Source organism: Podarcis vaucheri (assembly GCF_965113315.1).
Source record: "Podarcis vaucheri genome assembly, chromosome: 3".
Classification (NCBI taxonomy): Eukaryota; Metazoa; Chordata; class Lepidosauria; order Squamata; family Lacertidae; genus Podarcis; species Podarcis vaucheri.
In genome coordinates, this window is record NC_138761.1 from 33,743,293 (window position 1) to 33,771,139 (window position 27,847).

Genomic DNA, 27,847 nt, shown 5'->3' on the forward strand with positions numbered 1-27,847 from the left:
TTGACAATTATGAATCAAAGAATGACTAGAAACAATAATTAAGTTTCCTCCAGGGTCAGCTGCTTGGCATGTGATCTATTTAGAAAAGTAGAATGTGAAGGGAGATTCCGCCTGCAGGGTTCTTAATAGCTGCGGTTAGAAACAAAATCCTGAAAAATATATTTCCCTTCTCACAGTGTGAGCAGGCACAGGAAACTGTTCAAAAAGGTTCTTAATAAAACATAAACTGGTAGAATAGCTTGTTCTTTGGCTGGTTACATTTATTTATTGCATTTATATTCCATATTTTTTCTCCAAGCTCAAGGTGGCGTACATGGTTCTTCCGGGGGGGGGGGCGGTCTGCTAGAACTTGCCACAACTCAGTTCCGGCACCTCTCAGGTAGGCACCATTGCCATTACAAGAGAACAAGGGAGGTGTTCATGGTGAGTTCTGGCACTGCTTCTTCCTTTCCTCGTTTAAACCCCACAACAACTCTGTGAGGTGGGTTAGGCTGAGAGGCAGTGACTTTGCCCAAATTCACCAAGTGATCTTCATGGCTAGGTGGAGATTTGAACCCTAGTCATCCAGGTTCTCGGCTGGTTATAAGTTGATTTTTTAAAAAAATTAAGACAGATAGATAAAACAGAAGTCATGCCACTGTGTAGCGGTAAGAGGGTGTGGAGAAATTAGTGAAATCTTCAACAAACTTGCAAGGAAAACTCATTGTAACTCTCTGTAATTTACTTCTGAATATGCATGTTTAGGGTTGAGCTGTTCATCTACAGAAATAAGTATCTGTCCAGTTTTTAAGGCGCAGTGTTTTGGCCTCTAAGACCTCTACAGTAAATTCAAATGCGAACTGAGCTTGCTGTCCTAAGCATTATTACTTGGAAGCGATAACATACTACCCTTTTAATTCAGTCCTCTGGGCAGTTTAAACTTGTCCTTACAATACAAAATAGAAGGTACAGTAAACATGCAGCTTGCTTTTGAGCAAACATGGTTGAGATTTGCCCTGCATCCCTCACAAAACGAATATCCTCACAATTAAGGTAAAGGTAAAGGTACCCCTGCCCGAACGGGCCAGTCTTGACAGACTGTGGGGTTTGTGCGCCCATCTCACATCTATTGGCCGGGGGCCAGCGCTGTCCGGGGACACTTCCGGGTCACGTGGCCAGCGTGACATCGCTGCTCTGGCGAGCCAGAGCCGCACACGGAACGCCGTTTACCTTCCCGCTGGTAAGCGGTACCTATTTATCTACTTGCCCCCGGGGGTGCTTTCGAACTGCTAGGTGGGCAGGCGCTGGGACCGAGCAGCGGGAGCGCACCCCGCCGCGGGGATTCGAACCGCCGACCTTTCGATCGGCAAGCCCTAGGCGTTGAGGCTTTAGCCCACAGCGCCACCCGCGTCCCCATCCTCACAATTAGCTTATTGCATATTAGGACCATACGTTCAGTAACTTTGTGACTGGATGCACTACATAGCTACCTCAACAAAGACATCTCTCTCAGCCACATGCATATGTTATTAATACCGTGGTGCAGTGGTCAGAGTGTTGAACCAGGCCCTGGGAGATCAGGGTTCAAATCCGTCGCTGCCTTTCCGCCCAGCCTACCTCATAGGGCTGCTGTTGAGGACACGAGTGGGGTGGGCAGATCCAGGTTTTCCACCTTGAGCCCCTTGGAGGAAAAGCAGAATATAAATAATAATAATAATTTTTTTATATACCCCGCCCTCTCCAGCCAAGGCGCCCTCTCAGGGCGGCTAACAACCAATAATAAAAACAAGTTGATTGAATACAACTTAAAAACAAGATCAAAATACAACATTAAAACATTAAAATGCAGCCTCATCACAGGAGGAGAAATGCAATCAACTAGCAGCGCAGATTTATAGACAGGAATTGCAGAAGGTGACAAAACTACTGCATTCCTCATCACAGGAGGAGAAATGCAATCAACTAGCAGCGCAGATTTATAGACAGGAATTGCAGAAGGTGACAAAACTACTGCATTCCCTTCTCGTGCATCCGTAGCCGCGAGCCACAGATTCGGCCTCATTTCCCTATCGGGCTCCCAACTCGTTGCTGTTTATTTGCAGCACAGACCTTTAAAAACACACACACCCCAACAGAGGAAATACTGACGAGCCTTGCTTCCCATTGGTCGGTTGCCGCCCTGCCCATCTTCCTCATTGGGCAGAAGGCTGGGTATATCCTGAGCGGCAGCCGCCTGCGTCAATGAGGAGACGCGGCATTCCGAAAGCAGCCTTTCGAGAAAGAGAACGCGTCGGAGCCAATCAGGAGCGGAAGAGCCGTCGGAGGGGTTAAGGAGCCGGGCGGCCAGGTGAAGAAGTCCTGGAACTCGTGGCTTCGGGTCGCGGCAGAATCCGGCCGGCGCGACCCAGCCAGGTGAGGGTCTCGGAGGCGCGGTGCAAGCGAGCGCTTTCTGCCCGGCAGCTCCCGACTTCCGGGCGTCTCTCTGGCTTTCAAGGATTACAGCCTTGGACTGAATCCGGTGCAAAGGGCTGCGGGCAGCAAAGTAAGACCGCGATGCGAGTGGGTGGGAAGAAGAGGTCGCCTTAGGTAAGAGGGAAAAGGGGGGATCTCCCAGGACTCTCTCCCTGAGGGTGGATCCCTGCTATGGGCCTGGAGTGGGGAACGCCGGAGGGACTTCCTCTTTACCAGGGAGTGGTAAAACATTTAAAATGCCTCCCTGCTCTTAGTGCAGGAAGATCTTCAGTGTGGGTGTTATTATTTCTGCCAGGCATAATCAAACTCGGGCCCTCCAGATGTTTTTGGGAATACAACTGCCATAATCCCTGACCACTGGTCCTGCTGGCTAGGGATGATGGGAGTTGTAGTCCCAAAACATCTAGAGGACCGAGTTTGCCTATGCCTGATTTCTGCCATCAGTAATCTTTTGGGTGTTTCTGCATTGCCCTTTTAAATGAGCACTCCCGAATTCATCGTTCTATGTTTTTGTTTTCTTGTCCAAGGAAAGTGAAAAGTGTATTGCTGGCTGTTGTCTTAGAGGCACTTATCTGATCACAGTTATGGTACGCTATAGAAAGTGTTGTCTCCAGGGTGGCGTATGAGTTTAATTAGTTAATTGCAACAACAACATTGAAAATGTGAGCTTAGCTGCTGCTAGCCTATGACCAGGGTGGGTGCTATCACTAGGTCAACTAGGCGGCTGCCTAGGGTGCAGACTTCAGAGGAGTGCAGTACTGACTTTTGAGGGGCACAGTTTTCTACAAATTAGTTTTTGTTATAATTTTCTGATAAGATTTTCCTTTTACATTTTGAAAAATTTTATCATCTTTGAAGTAATTCATACATTAGATTTTTAAAAAATGTATATATGAAGTAGATACAGTATTTAGTATCAACAAAAAATCTACTGAAGGTGTACTTGAGGCTTGCAAAAATTGCAGAAATCATGGATGCACAATGGAAATAAAGATACTGATGCTGAAGAACTGTGTGGCGAACTTACAGCAATAGCTTGAAGTCTTCCATAGCCTGTGCTGCAATAAAGAGTAATGGATGATGTGTCTAATGTTTCTGTTGTTCCAAGGATCCTTCTCAAAATTCCATTGTCAGTGGCAAGTGGTGAACATAGTTTCTCATAGCTCAAACTTATAAAAACTTACATACACTCAACAATGTTGCAAAAGAGTTGGCTTGGCATGCATCAGCGCTTGACCTGAAGGAATTAGTGACAAAATGTGCAAAGAAAAAGGTGTGCACAGTGAGATTTTGATGTGCCTGAAATCAAAACTTTTAAGAGACTTAAAATTTTAGCATCACAATTCACAAGCGTATTCAAAATGATTTGTGTGCTAAAATGTTTTCTTTTGTATTTGAGAACGATAATCAAAAGATAGTTGTGTTGTTTATTCTTCCAATTTAAATGCAGGTCCTAAGGCAGCTTCAAACAAATTCATCAGTAACTGCATGCTGAGTTTGATTGTCATGGGATTTAGTACAAGAAATGATTTCTATACTGCCTTTCTGCTCAGGCATCCAATGTGGTGGTTTATAATTTTAAAAATAATAAAACAAATACATAGTGTATAATGGGGGAGCTAAGGGCACAAGCTCCTTGACCTCAGCTTTCTTGCCTCTGGGTATGCAGACTTACTTTCTTAAGCAGCCCCAAGGAAGGTTGTAGGACTCAAAAGGTGTGGGGGAAAGCCCTGGGATATGTTGATGCTTTGCCGTAAAGGTAAAGGGATCCCTGACCATTAGGTCCAGTCACGGACGACTCTGGTGTTGCGGCGCTCATCTCGCTTTATTGGCCGAGGGAGCCGGTGTACAGCTTCCGGGTCATGTGGCCAGCATGACTAAGCCGCTTCTGGCGAACCAGAGCAGCGCACGGAAACGCCGTTTACCTTCCTGCTGGAGCGGTACCTATTTATCTACTTGCACTTTCAAACGTGCTTTCAAACTGCTAGGTTGGCAGGAGCAGGGATCGAGCAACAGGAGCTCACCCCGTCGCAGGGATTCAAACTGCTGACCTTCTGATCAGCAAGCCCTAGGCTCTGTGGTTTAACCCACAGCGCCACCCGCATCCCTATGCTTTGCCATACTGGTCCCTTAATTCCATGGCTTCAACTGAAGTAGCTGGATGCTTTGCCTTTGTCATTTACCCTAAACAATAAACAAGGGGAAATTGCATATTTAATCCTTACAAATTATAATAGCTTTAGTTCTAGTATCACTTTGTTAGGTTGAATAACTAATTGTGCTTAATAGTTCCATTTTTAACTGAGTAGATTTCTATTTCATCCTTTAAAAACATAATGACAACGGTGCATGTATAAGCTACTCTGCTATTCAAAAAACAAACAAAGCTGTTTATTACAAGAGTGAGCATGAACACACACAGAATACAATAAGCAATGTTAATACTATATAGCAAGACTTCAGGGTCCTTCCTTATTTAAAAGGCAATATCTGCTTTGCAGGTACTCTGATTCAGTCACCCACATGAAATGTCCAAAATCCTGGAAATGCACTGCTAGTTAGTGTTGACTAGGGCTGGGTGATATTTGGTTTTCAACATAGTGATATATCAGCAGTGAAACCTATACCTCACAATGTCTGAAATAAGATGGAGTTATACAGAGGCATTGGCTGGCTTTCACGTAATTCTCACATTGTGTTTTTTGCACAACACACACTCACATCATGATTCACGATGCAGTCGTACCTTGGAAGTCAAATGGAATCCGTTCCGAAAGTCCGTTCAACTTCCAAAAGTTGATGTTCGGAAATCAAAGCGTGGCTTCTGATTGGCTGCAGGAAGCTCCTGCAGCCAATCAGAAGCCCCGCCGGATGTTCGGGTTCTGAAAAACGTTAGCAAACCGGAACACTCACTTCTGGGTTTGTGGAGTTCAGGAGCCAAAACGTCCTGATTACCAAGGTGTTTGGGATCCAAGGTATAACTATATATTGCCAGGTCAAAACTTCTCAAACCAATATCACATTATGGACTTGAAACTGGTTTCTGGCAATATATCAATATACCAGTATCACCCAGCCCTAGTGTTGACAGTGATGAGCTGGATCAACCAATGGTCTGACTTGGTGTAAGGCATGTTCTTTCCCACAGGGCAACATGGGGGGGGGGAGGTGGTTTCAGCTGCAGGTTGTGATAATTTCCTTGCTTGACCTTCATACTCTCATTTTCCACCTAACCTTGATAATGTTTCCTTGGGTGTCAATCCTAACCATTTCAGGGAAAGCAAAGTACCTTTTAGAAAAGTAACCTTGGCTCCTGACTCTCTAAAGATTGCATTGTTCTAACCTGGCACATTGTAAACAAGAGGCCTTTCTTTGTTTTGTAATGATATGCCAGCCGGTGTTGTGGGTAAATTATCAGCTCACGATCCCAGCTGGGGACATAGCACAAAGTAGGGCTAAAAAGTATGTAGATATAAAAGTTTAGCAATCGTGTGCGAGAACACCAGAAATTGCAAGTTGTGCAAAGGTTACCAAGAACAGATTGTGTCATCGGGATTCTGTTAATAATAATAATAATAATAATAATTAATTAATAATATAATTTTATTTATACCCCACCCTTCCTGATTCAGAAAACCAGGCTCAGGGCAGCTAACAACAAATTTAAAACACTTAATTGCTGCAACAAAAACAGCATAAAACAATTTAGGTGGAAAATCCATCCAATAAACATTAGATGATCACCAGAGCTAGCTGGCTAAATTAGTCCTATTTGGGCCAGCAAGGAGACCAGGGGAGAATTAGCTGTGGGATCCCAGAGTGGGTAATCTTCATAAAAAGGGGAGAGTAAGGGAAGGAAGGGGAATAAAAAATCAGGCTGAGTTCAAATTGAAAGCCAGGCAGAATAGCTCTGTCTTACAGGCCCTGTGGAAGGAAATTAAATCTTGTTCTTAAAATTGAAAGATGCTACTGTTGAGGATTTCCTGGGAGCCTTGTCACCTGCCCTAGGGGGAAGCCCTGTTCCTTAACTGTGTGGGAGTAGATTGCAGGAGCTCAGTGTGGAGGAAAAGGACTCCATTCATGCTCAGAGATACTCATTTAGTCATACACGTTTTTTCTTTTTTAAGGATGCATAGTCAAAGATGAGAGAGGGTAATATTAAAGGAGCAGTGAAGAGAACTACAATTTTGTTTGTTAAAAGTACTGGTAAGAAATGTGAGGACTGGCCCTCAAAAAGGCCTATAAAGAAATTGGAGTGCCTAACTGTACATTCCATGCTTGTCTCACAGTTAGACCTGTGATAAGAGAAGCACAAGTTCTGGAAGAAACCCCTAGAGCCAGTAGATTTAAAGGACCATGTACCGTATTTTTCGCTCTATAGGGCGCACCAGACTATAGGGCGCACCTAGTTTTTAGGGGGGGGGAATTATTTTTTTCCCCCCAGCCCCAAAGAGCTCCCGGAGCTTGCAGGACTGGGGACGGGGGAAGCCCCGACCCCAGCCCCCAAAACAGGTCCAGGAGAGGCGGCGAGATTGCGCACAACCTCGTCGACGCTCCCGGAGCTTGCGGGGCTGGGGACAGGGGCTTCCTCAGCCCCCAGAACAGGCTATCCGCAAGCCTTCGGAGCCCAGCAGGAACTCCCGCCGTGCTCAGAAGGCTTGTGGAGAACAGGCTGCGTTCCACAAGCCTTCGAGGCGTGGCGGGAACTCCCGCCAGGCTCAGAAGGCTTGCGGATTGCTGTCTGAAGCCAGAAGAGCGCAGCGGCAGTTGGTGCTGCACTCCCCGGGCTTCAGGCTTCAGGCTGCCATCCGCAAGCCTTCGGAGTGCTCCAAAGGCTTGCGGATAGCTGCCTGAAGCCTGGAGAGTGAGAGGTGTCCGTGTGCACAGGGCTCTCCAGGCTTCAGCGAAAGCCTGCATTCGCTCCATAGGACACACACAAATTTCCCCTTCATTTTTGGAGGGGGAAAATGTGTCCTATAGAGCGAAAAATACGGTAAATGCACAACAGGAGCAGATTGTGTCTGCTTCTAAAATATCCACTCTGTAGATGAGCCCTTTTCATGCTCCACTTCTGTGCTCGTGCAGCAAATCTTGTCATGTTTGTTTCAGTCAACCTGACTCCAGTGCGCCTGATAATCACAAGCCACATGGGAACTTGTTGGTCCCCTTGCCAATTGCTGCTAGTCCAAACAAACACGCATCATCAGCAGTGCGACACAACACACACTTGAGCTCTTTAAGCATATGTTCTGTGGAGATATCATCTCATTTTTTGTTTTCCAAAGCTGAAGAAGACACAGTGATAGAATTGCAATGCAGGAATCTCAACTAAAGCATCCATGGCAGATGGCCATCCAACCTCTGCTTAGAAATCTCCAAGAAAGGAAAGTCTGGAATCTTCTGAGGGAGTCCGTTCCACTGTCGAAGAGCTCTTGCTGTCAGAAAGTTATTCCTGAGGTTTAGTCAGAATCTCCTTTCTTGTAACTTGAAGCCATTAGTTTAGGTCCTACCCTCCGGAGCAGGAGAAAATAAGTTTGCTCCTTCGTCCATGTGACAGCCCTTGAGATATTTGACGATGGCCACCATACCTCCTTTTATTCTCCTCTTATTTTGGCTGAACTCCCACAACCATTTCCAGAGCCTTGTTGATCATAAGATGTTTTGAACTAGAGGGATGCCCTTACAGTCCAACTAGACCCAACAGTGGAACAAAAGCAAATGCGTCTGGACCTGGACAGACAAAACTGACTCCATTTGTGAATTAAATGTCAAGCTTCACAACCTAGAAACCAGACTTTGCCAGCTGGGTGCCTTCTCATTGTTTTGGACTGCATATCTAAAATAACCCAACACGTGCTAGCTCGGGCTGGTGGGAGTTGTAGTCCAAAACATCTTGAAGGCACTCATTGGTAAAGACTGCCCTAAGCCATAAATTGACATACACATAAAAGTTCAAATTTGCATAGGGGTTAATACAGATTGGATTTGTATATATCAAATTCTAAAACTGGCCAGTAGTCAAGAGTAGCCAGTTCATACTCTCCTACAGCAGAGGAACTCTTGAGGCTGAGAGAGAGAAGGACTAGCATAAGGAAGAGATTTGTTTATTTTTATTTGCTATTATTGAAGTATTCAAAGTTGGAAACCCTTGCTGGTCAACTGCAAACCATCCCAGTGTCTCCCCATCTCTTCCTTAGAGGAAGCTGAGCGTGAGTTGGGCTTATCAGATAACAGGGAACAAGTGTAAATATTTCATTTTGCTTGGTCTAGATTACAACATGAAGCAAGATAGCAGGTAGAACTTAGCATAGAATCGAAGTTTCCTAATTCTCGGTAGATTTCAACCTCTGAGGCCTGGATTTCAAACTTGGGAGGCCCTGCTCAATGTTACAAAAATCTGTATTGAAGGATAGCATCCAGAGATTCAGAACCACTTCCAGCACATGTGATTTTTCCTTCCCTTTGTGTGTGGTGATTATTATGTTCCAAAGTGTTTTCAGAAAGCTGTTATGAAGATACAGCCACAAATCAGTTTGGGAAGGGCGGATGCTGAACCCTGCAATGAGGTGGGAAGTGTGTATGTTGTTTCCCCACTGGCTTCCACCCTACCGTAGGCTCATAGGCCGCTCAGAAGCTGAATCTAAATGCATTGGTGCAGCATTGTGCTTCTTTCAGGAAACAAAAGGGAACAGCTTGATGGCATGGGTGTGAGTGTGTATGGCGGGGTCAGCAAGGTTTACCGGCCATGGGCTGGATCACTCCCATGGAAATCATCTGTGGGCCGGACAGATGCAGCGCAATGCCGTAAATTGCATCTGTGCATGTCTGCGGTGCCAGAAATCGCTTCTGCGTATGCCCAGGAGCCGAAAATTGCACCTGCACAGAAGCGATTTTCGGCGTCTGGACATGTGCAGACGTGATTTCCAGCACCGCTTGGTGAGTCCCCGCGCCGTGCTGCACTGGTTTAGTGCAGCGTGCGGGGGACTCGCTGAGTGGGTGGCTCAGTTCGGGGGCCGGTAAACAGTCTTCATGGGCTGCATCCGGCCCATGGGCTGCACATTCCCGACCCCTGGTGTATGGCTCTGTCCACGCTGATGCCCTTCAGTCCTGGAGGGCATGTTACCACTGCTTATGTGTATGGAAAACGTGACTGTGAACCATTCTAAAAGGCCAACTTTCTGTGCAGTTTACTACTTTTCAGTGAATGAAGGTTTCCTTTCCCCAACCATTGGTTTAAGTGTGTTTCTTTGATTGCAACTCGCCATCCCCACCACCACCACAGGCGTATCTAGATGAGCACCAGTGGGTTTTGAGCAAAGGATCTTGCTTTTCTCTAAGAGGCAGGTGATCAGGGAAGGAAGATTAGGTGGGTAGTAAAGGTAAAGGGACCCCTGACCATTAAGTCCAGTCGCAGACAACTCTGGGGTTGTGGCGCTCATCTCGCTTTATTGGCCGAGGGAGCCGGCATACAGCTTCCGGGTCATGTGGCCAGCATGACTAAGACGCTTCTGGCGAACCAGAGCAGCACACGGAAACGCCGTTTACCTTCCCGCCAGAGTGGTACCTATTTATCTACTTGCACTTTGACGTGCTTTCAAACTGCTAGGTTGGCAGGAGCAGGGACCGAGCAATGGGAGCTCACCCCGTCGCGGGTATTCAAACCACCAACCTTCCGATCGGCAAGCCCTAGACTCAGTGGTTTAGACCACAGCACCACCCACGTCCCTCTAGGTGGGTAGTAGTTACCACATATTCGCCATCAAGACACTTGGAGCACATCTTGAACCTCCGGGATGTTGTCCGGTTTTCGTTTCTTCGGGAGTTGGCTCATAAGAGCCACAGAGAATCATCACAGTGCAGAAGTGCCATTAATCCTTTTCCAAACCAGTCCATCTATTTTTGGAACTGTGGAACTCAGAATTCCTATATTCTTTTGCCTCAAGGCTTTTCCAAATTGTTTTCCGTTACTTCTGCCAAAAAATGGACACCTCTCTCTGTGTGTCTTATATTTACAGTATATGTATTTATGAACTTTTAAGTAGCACAAAATACAGTTCCAGAGTGTGGATTAGTTTAGCATAAGATTCACAAGATACATGGATGCTTCCCTGTCTCAGTGTATCTGGCAATAGAAAATATAATTTGGCATTGCTAGTTCTAGCTGTATCTAAAAGAGTTTAAAAATCCTTTTTGTTTAGGCTGACCTCCTATTTTAGACTCTTAATTGATGAGCTTAAATTTAGAATGTTTTTGTATTCAACTAAGTCTAAGAACAGGTTCATTAATTTTGGTGGGTTGAAGTTAATCACATTCATGAACTTCAGTCTACTCTGAGTAGGACTAACATTGAATATCACCCATAGGGTGTTTTTTATGTTTTACTCTGCTGAAACTTACACAGGCATCTTCCGACTTCGCTGACACGCACACTGAAAACTGTGAGAGGGGGCGGGCAGAACAGGGGAACCCCCACTTGCACACGTCCAGAATGGAACCCCTGTGTAAGTGGGGATTCCCCTGAAGCTTTGTGCCGATACGTATAAAATGCCTAGTTTTTCTTCGTTTTAAATTGTATTGTGCTTTGATTATGTGTAAGTAGCCTTTTGTGGGCTGTGCTCAAAATAAGTTCGTAGGTGTCATGATTTTGATTTTTTCTTGCCATTCTCCCACGGCTCAACCTTTTGTGGGTCTCTAATAGAGCACTGCAAGGTTCTCTGTGAAGGGGGAAGCATGATCACATTCATGAACAACTCGGACAGCGAGGAGGAACCCTGCAACGAGAGAACGTCCTTGATGTCGGCTGAGAGCCCCCTTCTGCCTTCTTACCAAGATGACACACAAACACCAGAAGCAGGAGAAACACTCACGCACAGGGTAGGTGTATATTCCACTTCTGAGAAGAAGGAACACTTTGTAAAACACTGATCTTGTCCTCTGTGCGGGTTCTTCCTTCATATGCTCCTGAGTCACTTATCTGTGTGGGGGTTTTTTGCTTGTTTTTAATCTTAGAATGAGTGACATAAGGTGGAGACGATATTCCTGTTAATTCTCTAGAACAGAGATGGAGACCAAATGTAGCCTTCTGGACTCTCCCCAAGCCACAGCCTTCACTAGCATTGCACCTTCCTCAGGTGCTTTTTTCTGGCTGGAATGTCACATTCCGAATGTGTAATTAAACTGAGCAAAAGCATCTTGCTTACCTGGAGCATCAAATTTTGTGTGTGTGTGTGTGTGTGTGTGAGAGAGAGAGAGAGAGAGAGAGAACCTCTGACTGTAGTGTGGCGGGAATGTAGCTTATAGTCCAAAAGGTAAGAGTCCCATCTGTGTTTTACCTATGCTTCTGCCCACTGCTGTCATGTGACACACACACCCTCCTCAAAAGATAGCCCACTAGGGAATATGGACCTTTGTCTGAAAGAAGGGTCCTCATCCCTGTGGCAGAACATAGGCAAGCCCTGTGCACGCCAAAGTCTCCTCAACCTCCAATCATTTGGGTGGGTTATTGAATGGAGGGATTGCTGAGGGCAAGGGGCACTGCCTGCTCCTTCTGTTTTCCAAGCTGCACCCTGTAGAACAGGCATAGGCAAACTCCGGCCCTCCAGATGTTTGGGACTACAATTCCCATCATTCCTAGCTAACAGGACCAGTGGTCGGGGATGATGGGAATTGTAGTCCCAAACATCTGGAGGGCCGAAGTTTGCCTATGCCTGCTGTAGAACATGCTCTTTTTCTTTTCTTATTTACCATACATTTTGCGGGATAAATGAACTTGGGTAGGTTGGCAATTGAGCAGATGAGCAGAGTGGGAAGGAGGCCGGGTAACTTGGGCGGACACCTGGTGATCCAGGTATAGGACTAGCCAGCTGCTAACCCCTGTTGCATGTTCTTCCTTTGTAGAAAGGGCGTCCCGGCAGCAGCGGGAGCTCCAACAAAACTGCTGATGGAAACGCGGCCGACACGGAAAGAATAGCCAGAGTGCTCGCTGCCGTGGATAGCGAGGAGGAAGAGCTGACCTTGAAATACGGAGCGAAACATGTGATCATGCTGTTTGTGCCTGTCACGTTGTGCATGGTTGTGGTTGTTGCAACCATAAAGTCGGTGCGGTTTTACACCGAGAAGAATGGACAGCTGTAAGTAGTCCTTGTCTGACGCTGGGTAATGTGATTGCCTTTAAGGCTACATCCAAACAAGCCTCCTTTCTTTTCATTTGATCTTTTGCTGTCCTCCTTTCTCTGCAATTGACCCTTTGCTATTCCAATACGAATCTCAATCCCTACTTACTGGAAGGGTCAGCTCTGAGTCTAGTTGATGCACCTTGTTTCTGCCACCTTTTCGTCAATTAGAGTTGGGGATTTGCATTGGCTTAAGTATATTGCTGATCCACAACACAACTTGGAGGGCTGAGTTTGTGTCGATGATTGATTTGTGCCAGAGCAAAACCACTTTTTTTTAAGAAAAAGACATGCTATGCTTTTCTTGCAGGATTTATACCCCATTTACGGAAGACACGCCCAATGTGGGCCAGCGTCTCTTGAACTCTGTGCTGAATACCATAATCATGATCAGTGTCATAGTAGTAATGACGATCTTCTTGGTTCTATTATACAAGTACCGTTGTTACAAGGTAAGGCAATGGCCTAAGATTTGCAAGCGATGAAAACAGGCATGCCATTTTAGCAGTCCTCACAATGGATCTTCTCAATTTGCCTTGTATACCTGTAAGTCAGAAACCGGTCATGTGTTTTTGCTCCTCCATTCAAGTGTATTGCTCACATTATTATTTTTTAAGGCTCAGAGATGTTTTTAAAAGCAGTTTAGATATATTTCTAGAGGTATCATCCAGGAACAACTGACAAACTATTTCAAAAAATTTCCATGGAGGGAAGTGTGTTGGTGATGCCCTATGCCAAGGTAGCTAACCTGATGCCTAATAGGTGTAGGATTTCAACTTGCATTAGCTCCAGCCAGCATGGACAGTGATTGAGGATGATGGGAGTTGTAGTCCAATAGCATGTCACCGACACCACATGGGCTACCTGATATAATAAGTAGCAGCCAATAGATGCCTTCCACAACCAGCTTTTCTTCACTACAAACAGAAGAACATTGAAAACCTACAGAATCATTTGATTTAGGCACTCACTTCAGGCTCTCCCTATGGTGAGAGCCCTTTTAGACTTCCCCCTTAGCTTTTATAATGTTATTTTAAGAGCTAAAGATGCATTGTGCTGTTTCCAAAATTCTGCTATGATATTGCTGGGCAAGTCCTGTGCTTAGGCTCAGAATTAATATGCCAATTATCATTTCTGAACCAGACTTACTTCCATAAACGTACAGTCATACCTTGGATTAAAGTTTCTTCAGGTTGAGCGTTTTTGGGTTGCGCTTCACAGCGACCTGGAAGTAACAGACCGCGTTACTTCCGGGTTTCGCCGCTTGCACATGCGCAGACACTCAAAATGACGTCACGTGCATGCGCAGAAGCGGCGAATCACGACGCATGCAGACACAGGTTGCGGTCTCTTCAGGATGCAATCGGGGCTCCAGAACGGATTCCGTTCACATCCAGAGGTACCACTGTATCTTTTTACCCTGTCTGTTTATTTCCCTGTTTGGCCATAGTTCTGAGTGGGAAGGTTTGGACTGATACTGCACCTTGCATGGTACAATGGTGATCATGCAGTCTCAAAACCCCCCTTCCAAATATTTGGGGATTCTCATTCCTTAAATGAAAGGACTGATAACTTGGTCATAGGCAAGGAGGGAGTCCAAATTTTAGATTCAGCAACATGGAATGTATGGTCATCCAGTAACTGGTTTAGTGTGGTTTTTGTTGGCAACCCTACAGATATTAAGAAAGTTGCAGGATACATCGTTTTGTGCCTGTCTACAATATTTCAAATGGGTTTGGGTAAACAAGCCATTTCCATGGGATTAGACTGACATGGAGCTCTGAAAGAGTTTCTTCGTGTCACATGAATCAATTTTTTTAAAAGACAAAATGAAAGACCACTTCATTCCAAAATAGGTCAAGAAACTTGATTGTGTTGAAGCGTGAAATTGGTGTTTTTAAAACAGGCCTGCACATTTTGTAACCCATCGGGCAAAGAGCAGCCCACCTGCCATATATGGTGGTCCACAAGGGACTTGATTAAACTGCCTGTCCTTGCTGTCTGCCTGGGATTACGAAAACAGAGCTTGGCAAGCTACAGTACATATCTGGTGGGCTCTGTCCAGCAGGGAGGTCAGAAATTGTACAGACCTCCTCTTTAAACAATCCCAAGTGCATCAAGGAGAATATCCAGCAGTTCATTATGAAGAGTGAGAAGTTGGGAGATGGCAGGTCTTCAGAAGACACCAAAGAGTGCTTACGCAACAGCTTTTCCCCCTCTCTCTAAAAGGAGAGACTGCGACCAGTTGTTCATCTGCTTTATTAGTTATTTTGGATGACCTCCCAAGAACTTAATAAAGCTCAGGCACTTTATTAAAGAGAAGGTAATTGAATGTTGTAAGGATTTAATGAAAGAGCAGGAAGAAGCACTTGGAGAAAGCACAAACGCCTCTTTAGGTAATGCATAGCAAATGCATCCCTTTGCAAAGAGTTGTGTTTCAACAGTATCTGGGTGATCCCTGCAGGCTTCCTAAGGGGCTATGCAGTAAAGTCATATCATAGGAGGTTGACTTAGGCTAGTACAGGCATGGGGAACCTGCGGCCATCCAAACTGGCAAATTTCAAAAGATAAGGGATCAGATTACCAAGAGAGGTTGCCACTTAGTTTCTATGAATCAGGTTTTGTTTGTTCTGTGTCCCCTGAACCGATAAACCAAATAGTGCATGTCAATTTCAGGCCACATGGGAGAAAAGTGCACCAAAGTATAACATGATGACACTGGCACCCAAGCAAGGAGGACACCACGGTGCCTCTGAACTGAAGAGAATGTGGTGTGCCAAAGATTCTTGGGACCTGTAATAAGGAGATCTCTGACAAGTACTTTGGAGCAGAAAGATGGGAAACCTTTTGTCCCTGTGTTCCTCCCAGATGCTGTTGGACTCCAGCTCCCATCAGCCCCAGCCAGTGGTCAGGCATGATGGGACTTACAGTTGAACAACACTTGGAGAGCCACAGGTTTCCTATCCCTGAGCAAGACACTGAACAAAACTCACAAATATACACTGACCTTTCACGTTTTTGCTCAAAGTCACTCTGAGCCAAAAGGTTACTATTCCCAGGGCTTTCTAGTTTCATCTTTCCATTTCTTGCGCTTCCTGATTGCTGCATCAGAAATGTTTCCATAAAGCAAACATGCCTTAAAGCCTGATGAATGGTTGGTGCATCTGTTTCATTGCTCTTGATGTTAACCGTAGCAGCATTTGAAGTCTGATATCAAGGAAGCCCTGGAAAGAGAAGGAACGAAACACCTCAAGAGGGAAGCCGCATGTTCAAAGTCTTTGGCACATAGGTCTAAGCCATGGTGTGCTTTAATCATGGTTTGCCCAAAGCCTGTTTTGTTTTCCAGCTGCTCTTGGCTTGGTGTTTCTGTGGTGTGGCAAGCGTTTGGGATAGGGTGGCCAAATGAACCATGGTTGTTGGGCTCAGACGTAACTCTAAACTATACTTTGTTCAAGCCATGGTTCAATAGACACCAAAAAAAGCAATGGCTTCGCATCATAGTCTGATGCGAAAAAACAAAACTATAGTTTTGGGTTGGATTCAGAAATTCAGACAAACCACACTTTGCCAAAACAAGCCATGGCTTCATGTTATATGCAAAACAAGCCATAGCCTGAAAAACAAGCAGTATGGTTAAGAAACTAGTTGAGGAGAGGAGCACTTCTTTGATAAACCTGTGCAAAGCAACCATGTGTACCACTGCCTTCTGTTTTAACAGTTCATTCATGGCTGGCTCATTCTCTCATCTCTGATGCTGCTGTTCCTCTTCACCTACATCTACCTTGGGTAAGTGTGAGTAAGTGCTGTTGATCCTTAGCAACTCAGCAGGGCTAGAAAAAGGTAGAGACCAGCCAATGACTGTCAGTAGATTAGCGTGAGTTTCTGACTTCCGAGTGTTTGATAATAATGAAAAGATTAGAATCCCTGATCTGTTTTGTTGTTGTTGTTGTTTAGTCGTTTAGTCGTGTCGGACTCTTCGTGACCCCATGGACCAGAGCACACCAGGCACTCCTGTCTTCCACTGCCTCCCGCAGTTTGGTCAGATTCATGCTTCGAAAACACTGTCCAACCATCTCGTCCTCTGTCGTCCCCTTCTTCTTGTGCCCTCCATCTTTCCCAACATCAGGGTCTTTTCCAGGGAGTCTTCTCTTCTCATGAGGTGGCCAAAGTATTGGAGCCTCAGCTTCACAACCTGTCCTTCTAGTGTTTTACATCAGGGCAAAATCCTCATTACATTGTTTGTAATGTTGTCTTCTAGTGGTTACTTTGCGAGCCACCCAGAGTGGCTGGAGTAACCCAGTCAGATGGGCAGGGTACAAATAACAACATCATTCTTCTTGTTGTTATTACTTGTTTCCTTGACTAAACTTCTTTTTCGTTTTGTTCTGCAGTGAAGTGCTAAAGACCTACAATGTGGCCATGGATTATCCCACCCTGTTCTTCTTCATTTGGAATTTTGGAGCCGTTGGGATGATTTGCATCCACTGGAAGGGGCCCTTGCACCTCCAGCAAGCCTATCTCATCATGATCAGTGCCTTGATGGCTTTAGTCTTCATTAAGTATCTGCCTGAGTGGTCAGCCTGGGTCATTCTGGGAGGCATATCGGTTTACGGTACGTCTGTAATGGAAGAGACTACTGGGTAATGGAAGAGATTTTCTGTTTTCTATTCTTCATCACATTCTTTAGCTAGGAAATGGGAAACTCACAGGAGCTTGCCTAAATCAGTGTTTGTACCAGCCATATTTCATAGTCAGCTAATGGCCCCTTTTCCATAACAGTGTTTTTCAGGGGGATGGCTGAGAGAGGAACCCTTGGGAACCTGACTTGTATTGAGTCGCATAGTCCTGTCCACATTGATTAGCTGTGGCTTTCCAGGATTCAACAGAGGACATTGACTTTTGCATGCACAGCGAATTTCCACCTGGATGACAATAAAATAATTGACAATTTGTTTTTGTCCTTTTAATGGGCCCAAGATCTCCTCCTTGACACATCAGCTTCCTCTGCAAGCATTGCAGAAGGCTTCCTAGAAAGAAAACTGGGGAAAATATCAGAAAGATTGGTGCAGGGATTAGGGAATCATGATGAATGGAGCTAGTTGAGAAGCTCTGTTTATGTTTTTGACATGAACTGTCAACTGTATATCCCTTCTATATCCCTCCCCTGTAACGTTCTGTGAATGGAAGTAAAGAGGAGAGACCCACCGCTTTTTTGTTGTCTACTGAGCCATAGTTTGAACCAAGTATAGTTTAGAGCAGGGGTTGGCAAGCTTTTTGGGGGGTTGGCCGGTTCACCGCACCACAAACCTCCTGGTGGGCCGGAGTGCGTGTGTATGTGCGTGCACGGCAAAGGGGGCTTCTCTCTCCCCCAGACCCTCCTGTCCCCCTGCCTACCTAGGGTGCTGCCGAGAGGCAGAGGGTGGCAGCGGTGGCGGAAGAACAAGCAGCCCGAAACGGCTGTTTTCGGGCTGCTCATTCTGACGACGACAGCATCTGCTGCTTGCAAGGGCAGACACAGAAGCCATGCTTGGCAGAGCGGCGGCGGCAGCAAACAGCTTGCTCCAACAAGGGGCTGCTAAAAATGCGCTCGGCCAGCTCAGCCCAGCTGCCTTCCTCCTCTCGGCCACACGCAGCCGCCACTCGCCCATTGGCCAGGGCCTCAAACCTTAGCAGGCGATTGGCTGGCAATTTGCTGCACCAGGGGGAGGGAGGAGGTTTCGCCGTGGTGAGGGAGAGGGGGGAATGGGGGGGGAGGCGTCCGCACCGTGGAAAAAGAACCACGGAATCCCCACGCCAGTCCACGGAAACGGCCTTGGGCCGGTTCCGGGAGGCTCATGGGCTGGAACCGGCCCATGGGCGTTAGGTTGCCGACCTCTGGTTTAGAGTTACATCTGAACCCAACAACCATGGTTCATGTGGCTGCAGCTGCACCTACTTTTTAAGTGTAGGTTTGTCAGTGACAAAACTACTCCCCCTTCTCTCCCCTCCCTGTTTTTCATCTGTGTCTCTCTGAATCGGTCCCAAAGGTTTGAGAAGGATCCAAGTTGCTTTAGGCTGTTTTGGAGGACAGCCACTTCACCCTGGACAAGGGTTAAATCTCTGAACTGACCCAGTTTCAGATTCATCAGAACCAAATACTAGCTCCTCACCCCTTGGTTCCTTCCCATGCCTTGAGGTTGTTGCCCAAGGTCCCTTTTTCAAATTCTCCCACCCAATGGGGTTTGGACAGTGGCCATGTATGTCAGCACCTCTTCAGCATTGGCCCCGTGTCTGCAGTGGTCTTCTTAGAGGTCCGCCCGATAAGTGTCTATCTGACACTAGGTAAATACCTCTTTTGTTTTCCTAGGACTTAGTTTATTTGGTTGGGGTAGCACTGCAGTAGCTCTGATAATTTTTATTTCTCTGCTCTGCTTCCATGCCATGGAGTTGTGTTCCTCTGTTTTCTATTTTTCAAAGTGGTATTTTTGACTTGATAGCCGTGTGTTTTTAATTTGCTGCTCATGATTTGATTTCTGATTATTTTATCTTGTAAGCTGCCAAGAGGGCATATCTATAAATAGAACAACCCCTTACACTGCAGTGACTGAAATACGTCTGTCATGCATACTTAAAAACAAAAATAAGTAGGAAAAAATGACCTGCTGCTAAATGGCAAGAAAATTAAATACTTACGAAGTGATTTGGGATCAAATTGATTTCTCTCTCTCTCTCTTTCTTTCTTTCTTTCTTTCTTTCTCTCCCTCTCTCTCTCTCCAGACTTGGTGGCTGTCTTGTGCCCAAAGGGGCCGCTCAGGATGTTAGTGGAAACAGCGCAAGAGAGAAATGAGCCCATATTTCCGGCACTTATTTATTCGTGTGAGTAAAACAGAGGGGGAGTAGGGGCGTCCATTGCAGAATATACCCTGCAGTGTAGCAACCTTGACTCAGGACCCCAATACCTCAAGGACCGCCTCTTTACATATGAACCAACCCGGACCCTGAGATCATCTTCTGAGGCCCTTCTTTGTGTGCTTCCTCCTCAAGAGGTGCGGAGGGTGGCAACACGAGAATGGGCCTTCTCTGCAGTGGCTCCCCGTCTACGGAATGTTCTCCCCAGGAAATTTTACCTGGTGCCTTCAGGTATACATCTTTTGGCGCCTGGCAAAAACGTTTCTTTTAACCAGGCCTTTGGTTGACCTTATTAACATCCTATGCCCTTTTAAAGTGTGTCTCTTGGGGGGGGTGTTATTGGGTTGTTTTTATTTTGATTATATATATTGTGGTTTTTATGTTGATCTTTACTGTGAACCACCTGAGACCTTCAGGTATAGGGCGGTATATAAATTCAAACCACAACAACAAATACAGAAAACCTTCGATCCTCCAGATATTGGTGAACTACAGTGCCCATCAGCTCCACCAAGCTAATGGCCAGGGTGATGGGTGTTGTATTTCAGCAATATCTGGTGGGCCAAAGGTTGCCCACACCTGCTATAAAGAACCTGGAACTGAGAATGTGAAGTGCGGCTGTTTAATGAACAGGACACAGGTGTGGGCAGCCTGAGGTAGTTCCAACAGACCTTGACACCTGCGCATAAAAGCAAGCCCTGCCGAGGGTGGCAAGCTTGCAGCTGCCACCAAAAAGGTGACACTTTCTCGGTTCCCTGGTTTGCACATAATGGGGAGAAATTGACCTAATGTATGCTGTGGTCTTTGTGCTTCAGCTGTTGCAAAGTGGTCCTGGTTGTCATCCATGGCTTCATAAACCATGGTTTGTTTTGCTAAAAAGCTTCATAAATGGAATTGCTCAGCTTATGAAACTCTGGATAGTTGTCCAAACACAGCCAGCAGAAGTTCTACTTCAAAATGAAAAATCTGTTTTGGCTTAACAAAACTTTGGAATCATAGTGTTTCTTCAGTTTGGAGAATTTTTTAAATAACAAACTAATGGATTGGGCAAAATAGTTCGCACTGCAACCAATCTATGTACAGTGGTACCTTGGTTCCTGAATGGCTTAGTTGTCAAACAAATTGGCTCCCGAACACTGCAAACCTGAAAGTAAGTGAAAGTAAGTTTGCAAATGTTTTTGGAAGCCGAATGTCTGACGCAGCTTCTGCTTGAATGCAGCCAATCAGAAGCCACACCTTGGTTTTCGAACGGTTTCGGGCATCAAACGGACTCCCAGAACTGATTAAGTTCAAGAACCAAGGTACCACTGTACTGATGGGTAAGTGCAACTACCTGCAATGCATTATATAATATGGAATATGGAGCTTCGTCATGTATTATTTTCCTTTCTACTTTATAGCTACTATGATGTGGACTGTGGGAATGGCAAAACAAGACAATGCACGAAGGAGGTCTTCTGAAGAGACATGGGATCAAGGTGACCTATGCACTCTCTTGTTTTGTTTTGTTTTTGTTTTTAAGTCTTCATTTGCTTATGAGTAGCATGTGAATTCATTCTGAAACATCTTGTTAGTTGGCAAAAATGGTGGATGTACTTTGCTGACTGAGACTTCAATGACACACCGGGGGGGGGGCTACTTTTGATATTAGACGTTCTAAACTTCAGTGAAATAGTTAGCATTGGCCATGAAAGGAGGGCCAATTCTGGCCCCTCTTACAACTTATGTATGAGTGAGAATCTCCCAAGATTTTTCTCGGACCCAGATCTATTTGGCAGTGGGCTCAAGTACTGAGATCTGCGGGTGAATCCCTGATTCTATTCCAAATGTTCCGGATGCTAGGATGCCTTCCACTAGGAGCAGGGTTTGCTGCTGTTGTGCTTGTTTTTTTTAAAAAAAACTGTAGTCCCTTTTTCTTTTCAAATGCTGTTTCATCAAGTCTTTGTGGAGTTGGTGTACCGTATTGGCCTGAATATAAGCCGCACTTTCCCCCCAAATTCTGACTGTGAAAAGTGAAAGTATGGCTTATATTCATGACCTGATGGTGTATGGCCAAGAGTGTAAGGCAAACAGCACCAGGAATGTGGTGAAGCAGTGCCTGCCCCGCACATAGTTCCCCGTCCTCTCCCCCAAGGCCGGGAAAGGAGAGAGTGAGGAAGGGGAAAGGCCATTGGCAATGCAGCACAGCACAGCTCTCTCTCCCCCCCCCCCCCAATATGCAGCCATGAGCAGTGAGGATTAGAGCGGTTTATATTTGGGTATTTTCCTTATTTTCTCTCCCCCCCAAAAAAATTTTTTTAAAGCTGCAGCTTATATTTCAGTGCGGCTTGTATTCGGGCCAGTATGGTATTAAGGCTGCTGCTTCTTTCAGCCTTCATCGATTTGCTTTCATCGATATAGTTCTGGTATGTGTGTGTGTGTTTATGATACTTTCATTATTATTGGTCTCACTTTGTGCTGTGAACTGCTTCATCAAATTAAGATGAAAAAAGTGGTATATAAATATTGTATGGAAATCCTTGCTTGGAAAACAGTGAAATGTTTTGACACACACTGACTCTTTCTTACAACTGACTTGTAGGCAAGTCTGTAGAAAACTCCAGCTTATTTGTGCTTGTGTGCATATATATCCAATAATTGTATGTACTGACTTGTTGTGGGTGTCTTTTGGTCTTCTCAGCAGAAGGAGCACAGAACCATGATGATGGTTGTTACACTGAGCCAGCCGTTCCTGACATGAGAAATTCAAGAACAGACCATCCAATCGATCCTCCCTTAGAGGAAGAGGAAAGTAAGTTGAGACCCTTTTATGGCCACTTTGCTGGTATTTACACAAAATATGAATTTGGACGTTCTGTTCACCAGCTTGGTGTCTTCTACATGTGTGAAGTTAGAAACTTCTGGAGGGCACAAGGTTGGTGAAGCCTGCTCTAGTATCTTTAAAATGTAGGAAGCTCCTTTCAGATTGAGTCCGTTGGTGCCTATAGCCAAATGCCACCCTTTGGCTAGAAGCAGCTTCCAGGTTAGAGGTCTTTACTAGCCTATATTATCTGAAAGCTTTCAAATGGAGATGCCAGCTACTGAACATGACATCTTGTACCCAAAGCAGCTCTGCTCTCTTTGGTCCTTTTGTACTAATTTATGCCAAACTGCATGCCATGTGTAGTGGCATGCGCTGTGGGTTAAACCACAGAGCCTAGGACTTGCCGATCAGAAGGTTGGCGGTTTGAATCCCCGCGACAGGGTGAGCTCCTGTTGCTCGGTCCCTGCTCCTGCCAACCTAGCAGTTCAGAAGCACGTCAAAGTGCAAGTAGATAAATAGGTACCGCTCCAGCGGGAAGGTAAACGGCGTTTCCGTGCGCTGGTCTGGTTCGCCAGAAGTGACTTAGTCATGCTGGCCACGTGACCTGGAAGCTGTACGCCGGCTCCCTTGGCCAATAAAGCGAGATGAGCGCTGCAACCGCAGAGTCATCCGCGACTGGACCTAACGGTCAGGGGTCCCTTTACCTTTACCTTTACATGCCATGAATGGGAATGGAATGGTTTGGGGCTATGGCAGAGTTCTTAACATCTCCCTGGCATTTTGAGTGTCAATTTCTGCAGCAGCTGATAGTATTTTGGGGAGGGGATCATTTTGGTGATGAAGCTGATATCTGGGGGATGGAGGGGGTTGCTTTTATGATAATGTGTGTGCACGCGCACATGCTTTAAAGGATTTTTGTATTGTGCACTTTTAGAAGTGATTTTGAGAGTTTGTGAAAAGTGTCTAGGAAATTAAATTAAAAACTATTCCTGGGAGGAGTCTTGGAATGCCTCTGCATTCCAATGCATTCCAGTGCTTTTTCCACAGTAGTTCTGTGTCCTGGAAATGCTACGAATACAAATCATTTGCTTTGTCAGTACAGATGGTGATGTTCAGTTAGGACTCACATGAGGCTATGACCCCAAGGCTTCCCCTAATTATTTGTGTGGACATAATGTATGCCTGACCATGAACTGGATCAGAGACAGATTCAAAACTTTGGAGAATTAAAATCCACACTTCACTCCCCCCCCCAAAAAAAGTTGAGTGCAACTCAGAGTAAGGGCTTTCTGTCTCCAGAACCCGCCTTTAAAGCAGGAGTTCTCTGCATCTCGGATGTTTTAGCCGGATTATCTTATAGGAAAATACCTTTTCTCTTGAGATGTACCTCTCTGGCATGGCCAGTAACTGCATTTCTTAGTATGTCTTCTCAGAAGGAAGCCCTACCGAGTTTAGCAAGACTTACTCCAGTGTAAATGTGTGTAGGATTGAAGTGCTGTTAAACAATCTTGCACTGCTTGCTATGATGGCATCCAGTTTCTGGCAAAAGCTAAAGAGCGATGTCCTACCGACAAGCAGAAAAATGCACCCCCCCTTTTTTTAAAAAATAACCTTGATAATGCTGGCACAGATCTGAAATGGATGCAAAGTATAAGAAACGTGATCCAGTTTCTCTAGATCGGTGTTCTCTTTCCCCACCCACTAGAGAGCTGCAAATGCCATGATGATTTTGGCCCCGATAATAAGCAGAGAACGTCAAAATAAAAAAATTCCTTCCAGTAGCACCTTAAAGACCAACTAAGTTAGTTCTTGGTATGAGCTTTCGTGTGCATGCACACTTCTTCAGATACACTGAAACAGAAGTTGCCAGATCCTTCTATATAGTGAGAAGGTGGGGAGGGGTATTACTCAGAAGGGTGGTGGGAATGGGAGATTGGCAGATAGCTGAGATGAGCCTATTGACGACTCTTAACGACTGCAATAGGTCTTACAGGAAAAGGCAAGGGGTGAGAAGGTGAAGAATGGCTTAGTCATGTATAATGAGATAAGAATCCAATGTCTTTGTTCAAACCAGGTCTCTCCATGGTTTTAAGTTTGGTAATGAGTTGCAATTCAGCAGCTTCTCTTTCCAGTCCAGAAGGAATTTTTTTATTTTGACTATGGCAGACCAACACGGCTACCTATCTGTAAGCGGAGAACAGTTGGTGATAACGGCACTGCGTTTCTTGTCAAAATAGCAGGTCCGTAGAGCTGACGGAATCCTTTCTTTCCCTCCCTTCTAAACAGGAGGCGTCAAATTGGGCCTTGGGGACTTCATATTCTACAGTGTACTTGTGGGCAAAGCAGCTGCCACTGCTAGCGGTGACTGGAATACAACTCTGGCTTGTTTCGTAGCCATCCTCATAGTAAGTGAAATCAATAGGTTATGTCTTGGTGTTATGCCATAAAGCCAGGCTAGCTGAATCGATTTCAGCTGTGGAAGATGCCTGCCCACACGGGGCCCACCCCCTAAAAGGTGAGAACTCACCCCACAAGAACTCGGCCATGTTGGCTGGGGTTGATGGGAGTTTGGAGTCTGAAAATACCTGGAGGGTGCTGGGTTGGCGATGGTTGGTTGGTTGATTGAATGATTCTATTTCTATGCCGCTTTTTATTCAAATAAATCCCAAAGCAGCTTACAAACAAAAGAGAAAAATAGCATTATGGAACATCACAAATACAGCATAAATCGTATAAAATCTTAACAAATTATCAGTGAAACAATCACAAATCCCAATTAAAACAATTCCCATCTATGTAACACTATTAAAAAAGCAACTAAAAAAAATAAGCTAAACATCACAGTTACACCAAAAATCATATTATAGGATTCACAAAATACGACAACATCCATACCTATAAAACAATATTAACAACATTAACAAAATAGCAACAAAACAAACAAAGACCTGTTGAATTTGTACACTTGCTCTCCCCTCCACCGTGACTCATAAACTTTCATTCTATTCAATGCATCAAAATACTTTCTACCTAGAAATTTGCACATTAAGCAAGGTAAGAGGGGGAGCTGTTGATCGTTGAGGAGGTACTCTGCAGTCCACAAAAGTTTATAACATTATAAATCTGTTAGGCCTAGTAGACTTAAGCATAGCATAGACCTCAGGTATATGGTGGTTTATAGGGCAGTGTATGAATTGAATAAATAATAAAATAAAATAAAAAATATGTGTGTTGGGATTTTGACCTTAGTCTTTTGAAATACTGCAAGACACTTCCAATATTTTATCTATTGGTTTTTATCTCTTAAGGGGGCAAATAACCCGGCCTTCTTCCGAGTAACGATTTTCTCCTCCTCCTTAGGGCCTGTGTTTAACTCTTTTGCTGCTGGCAGTATTCAAGAAAGCGTTACCTGCCCTTCCCATCTCCATCACCTTTGGCTTGATCTTCTACTTCTCAACAGATTACCTTGTGCAGCCTTTCATGGACACCCTTGCAGCCCACCAGCTATATATTTGAAAAAAGCAAACAAAGCAGTGGTGATCTTCTCTGGAGTCTTTGCTGTGCAACAGGACATTTTCCAATAGATATGGTTTTTACACTTAGTGCCATATATTTTTCAGGAATCCCAGTAACAACACGTGTGCGAGTCTCTCCTGAGACTCAGTAGCCAGGTCCTTCGGTTTCTGATGTGAACAATTTGACTGGGAGCAGGACGCACGCAGCCTGATCCTATCTGTGTTTACTACTGATCTCAGTTGGACTTGCTCCCAAGTCAGCTTGCATAGCATCGCAGTCCCGATAACCCTGAGACGTCTGGCCTCCTGCTTTAGTTTAGCGTGTAAATGAATGTGAAAATGCATTGGTTATATTAGCCCAAGGTGAAACAAAATGTCTCTCCTAGGAGGTGAGCAGATGATGAATGTGAGATTCCAGTTTGCCAGAGATGTTGCAATCGTAGCGAAGAATAATCATGGTTTCGATGTACTGCTGCACCAGCATGCTTCCACTGGTGTAACAGGGCCTCTTGTTTCCTCTACCCCCACCAGGTATCTCCAAAATCTGCGCCAGCCCTCCACAGTTGATTTTGAGGGTAAGCGGGGGTGGTGGTGGTTTGGATGGAACAGGAAATTCAGTTTCATAAGCCCCAGGCCCCTACAGAACTGCAGCCCCATAATAATAGTACAGTATGCTTAAAAAAAATACTACAAAGCATCTAAATGGAATAAATGAGAGGGTATTTTTTTCTGAAAGTGTATTGGTTATATTAGCCCATGGTGAGAAAAATATAATTACTCGGCTGGGAGGTGAATTTAAGATTCCTGTTTACACTAGTAATTTGCAAAAAAAATAGGAGTAATTATAATGGTAAGTAGTTGTGCAGCACACTTTTTTTAAAGTGTGAAAATGCTCCTTTAAAATAGGCATACAGCTAAACTGCAGGGGTTGTGTGGAGGCAAAACTGCACATGATTAATATGTAGCAGGTTTCCAAATCTCTGTTTTTTCTTTAATTGCAGCCATGGAGGAGGGGATTGGAATTGCGAGAGAGGGAAGTGGGAAGGGAAGGTTTATCTTTTCCCACCCCATCCATTATCATGGCAAATTCAAGGGCTCCATGCGGCTATAAGGCTTAAGAAAATAATCCCATTGGCACCAATGGGACCTCCTCTTCCTCCTCCTGTTTTATGCTAACCCTCCCAGCCCTGCCAGGGGTATTTCGTGGATTTGTTCGCAAAAATGTATGTGCCACTTGATTGTAATAAAACCTCTGAGTGGTTTACAGGAAATATTAAGATGATCAGCGAAAAGCATCTAGAAATAATTAAAACGAACTGTAAAAAGAGATTAAAACAAATCAACATCTACATGTCAAGATAGACTTGCCTAAACAAAAAAAGTTTTAAGCATGAAAAAGAGTGCACCTTCCTGATGTCAACAGGCAGGAAGTTCCAAAGTTGTTGTGTGATACTCAAATAGCAGGTTTTTTACAGCTGTGATGCCTGTAGCGATGCAGAGTCCATAGACTGAAATGGGCACATACAGGGTGAAGTGATTGTAAACTGGCCCCAAGCCATTAAGGGCTTCATATATACCAGTAGTTAAACCTTGAACTTGGCCTTGTGAAAAGGCCCTCCCAGCAATGACTTTTTCAGGAAAGTCATTGCTGGGGAGGGAAAGGAGAAATCTAGCAGCCCCACTTCTCATGCTACCACCCCAATAATTGTTGGGACTCCCGCACACCTGTCGCTAAAGAAAAGCCAGAGACTCCATTCAGTGTAATGTGTAGTTTAGCCCCAGGAATGAAGCAAGGGTACAGGGCTTCTTCAGCTTTGCCACCAAAGCCCTTCCAAGGGAAGGAAGCAAGTGGACCTTCAAAGATAACGACCTGCTTGCATGGCAGTTTCCCCACACTCTGGATGGTACACTGCAGGGCACAGCAAGAAGTGCAGGAAGCAAGAAGCACAATAGATGTTTGGCCGGTCTTGCCCTCTTCTCAACTGAGCTGCCCGGGGAATTGGTGCTGGCTGGGATGG

At 45.1% G+C, this 27,847-nt stretch overlaps 1 protein-coding gene across 4 annotated transcripts; it reads left to right on the forward strand.

Annotated features, from left to right (window-relative positions):
- The first annotated feature begins 2,251 nt into the window (after positions 1-2,251).
- On the forward strand, positions 2,252-27,847 carry PSEN2 (presenilin 2). 4 transcript variants are annotated; one of them, XM_082214864.1, is made up of 11 exons: positions 2,252-2,391; positions 11,150-11,325; positions 12,349-12,581; positions 12,934-13,075; positions 16,342-16,409; positions 17,015-17,235; positions 19,380-19,478; positions 20,912-20,989; positions 22,195-22,302; positions 24,601-24,719; positions 25,675-27,847. In XM_082214864.1, the coding sequence occupies exons 2-11, from the start codon at positions 11,182-11,184 to the stop codon at positions 25,828-25,830; spliced, it is 1,368 nt and encodes a 455-aa protein (XP_082070990.1). In that variant the 5' UTR covers positions 2,252-2,391; positions 11,150-11,181; the 3' UTR covers positions 25,831-27,847. The 4 variants fall into 4 exon arrangements, with proteins under 4 accessions (XP_082070990.1, XP_082070987.1, XP_082070988.1 ...); XM_082214861.1 differs by having other exon boundaries at positions 2,253-2,391; positions 22,192-22,302; XM_082214862.1 differs by having other exon boundaries at positions 2,389-2,521; positions 22,192-22,302.

Excerpts from the sequence above, each read along its gene's own strand:
- PSEN2 (XM_082214861.1), top strand. The coding sequence starts at position 11,182 with ATGATCACATTCATGAACAACTCGGACAGCGAGGAGGAACCCTGCAAC. Across the intron at positions 17,236-19,379 it reads GGGAGGCATATCGGTTTACG|ACTTGGTGGCTGTCTTGTGC; the intron begins GTACGTCTGTAA and ends CTCTCTCTCCAG. Across the intron at positions 20,990-22,191 it reads TGAAGAGACATGGGATCAAG|CAGAAGGAGCACAGAACCAT; the intron begins GTGACCTATGCA and ends TGGTCTTCTCAG.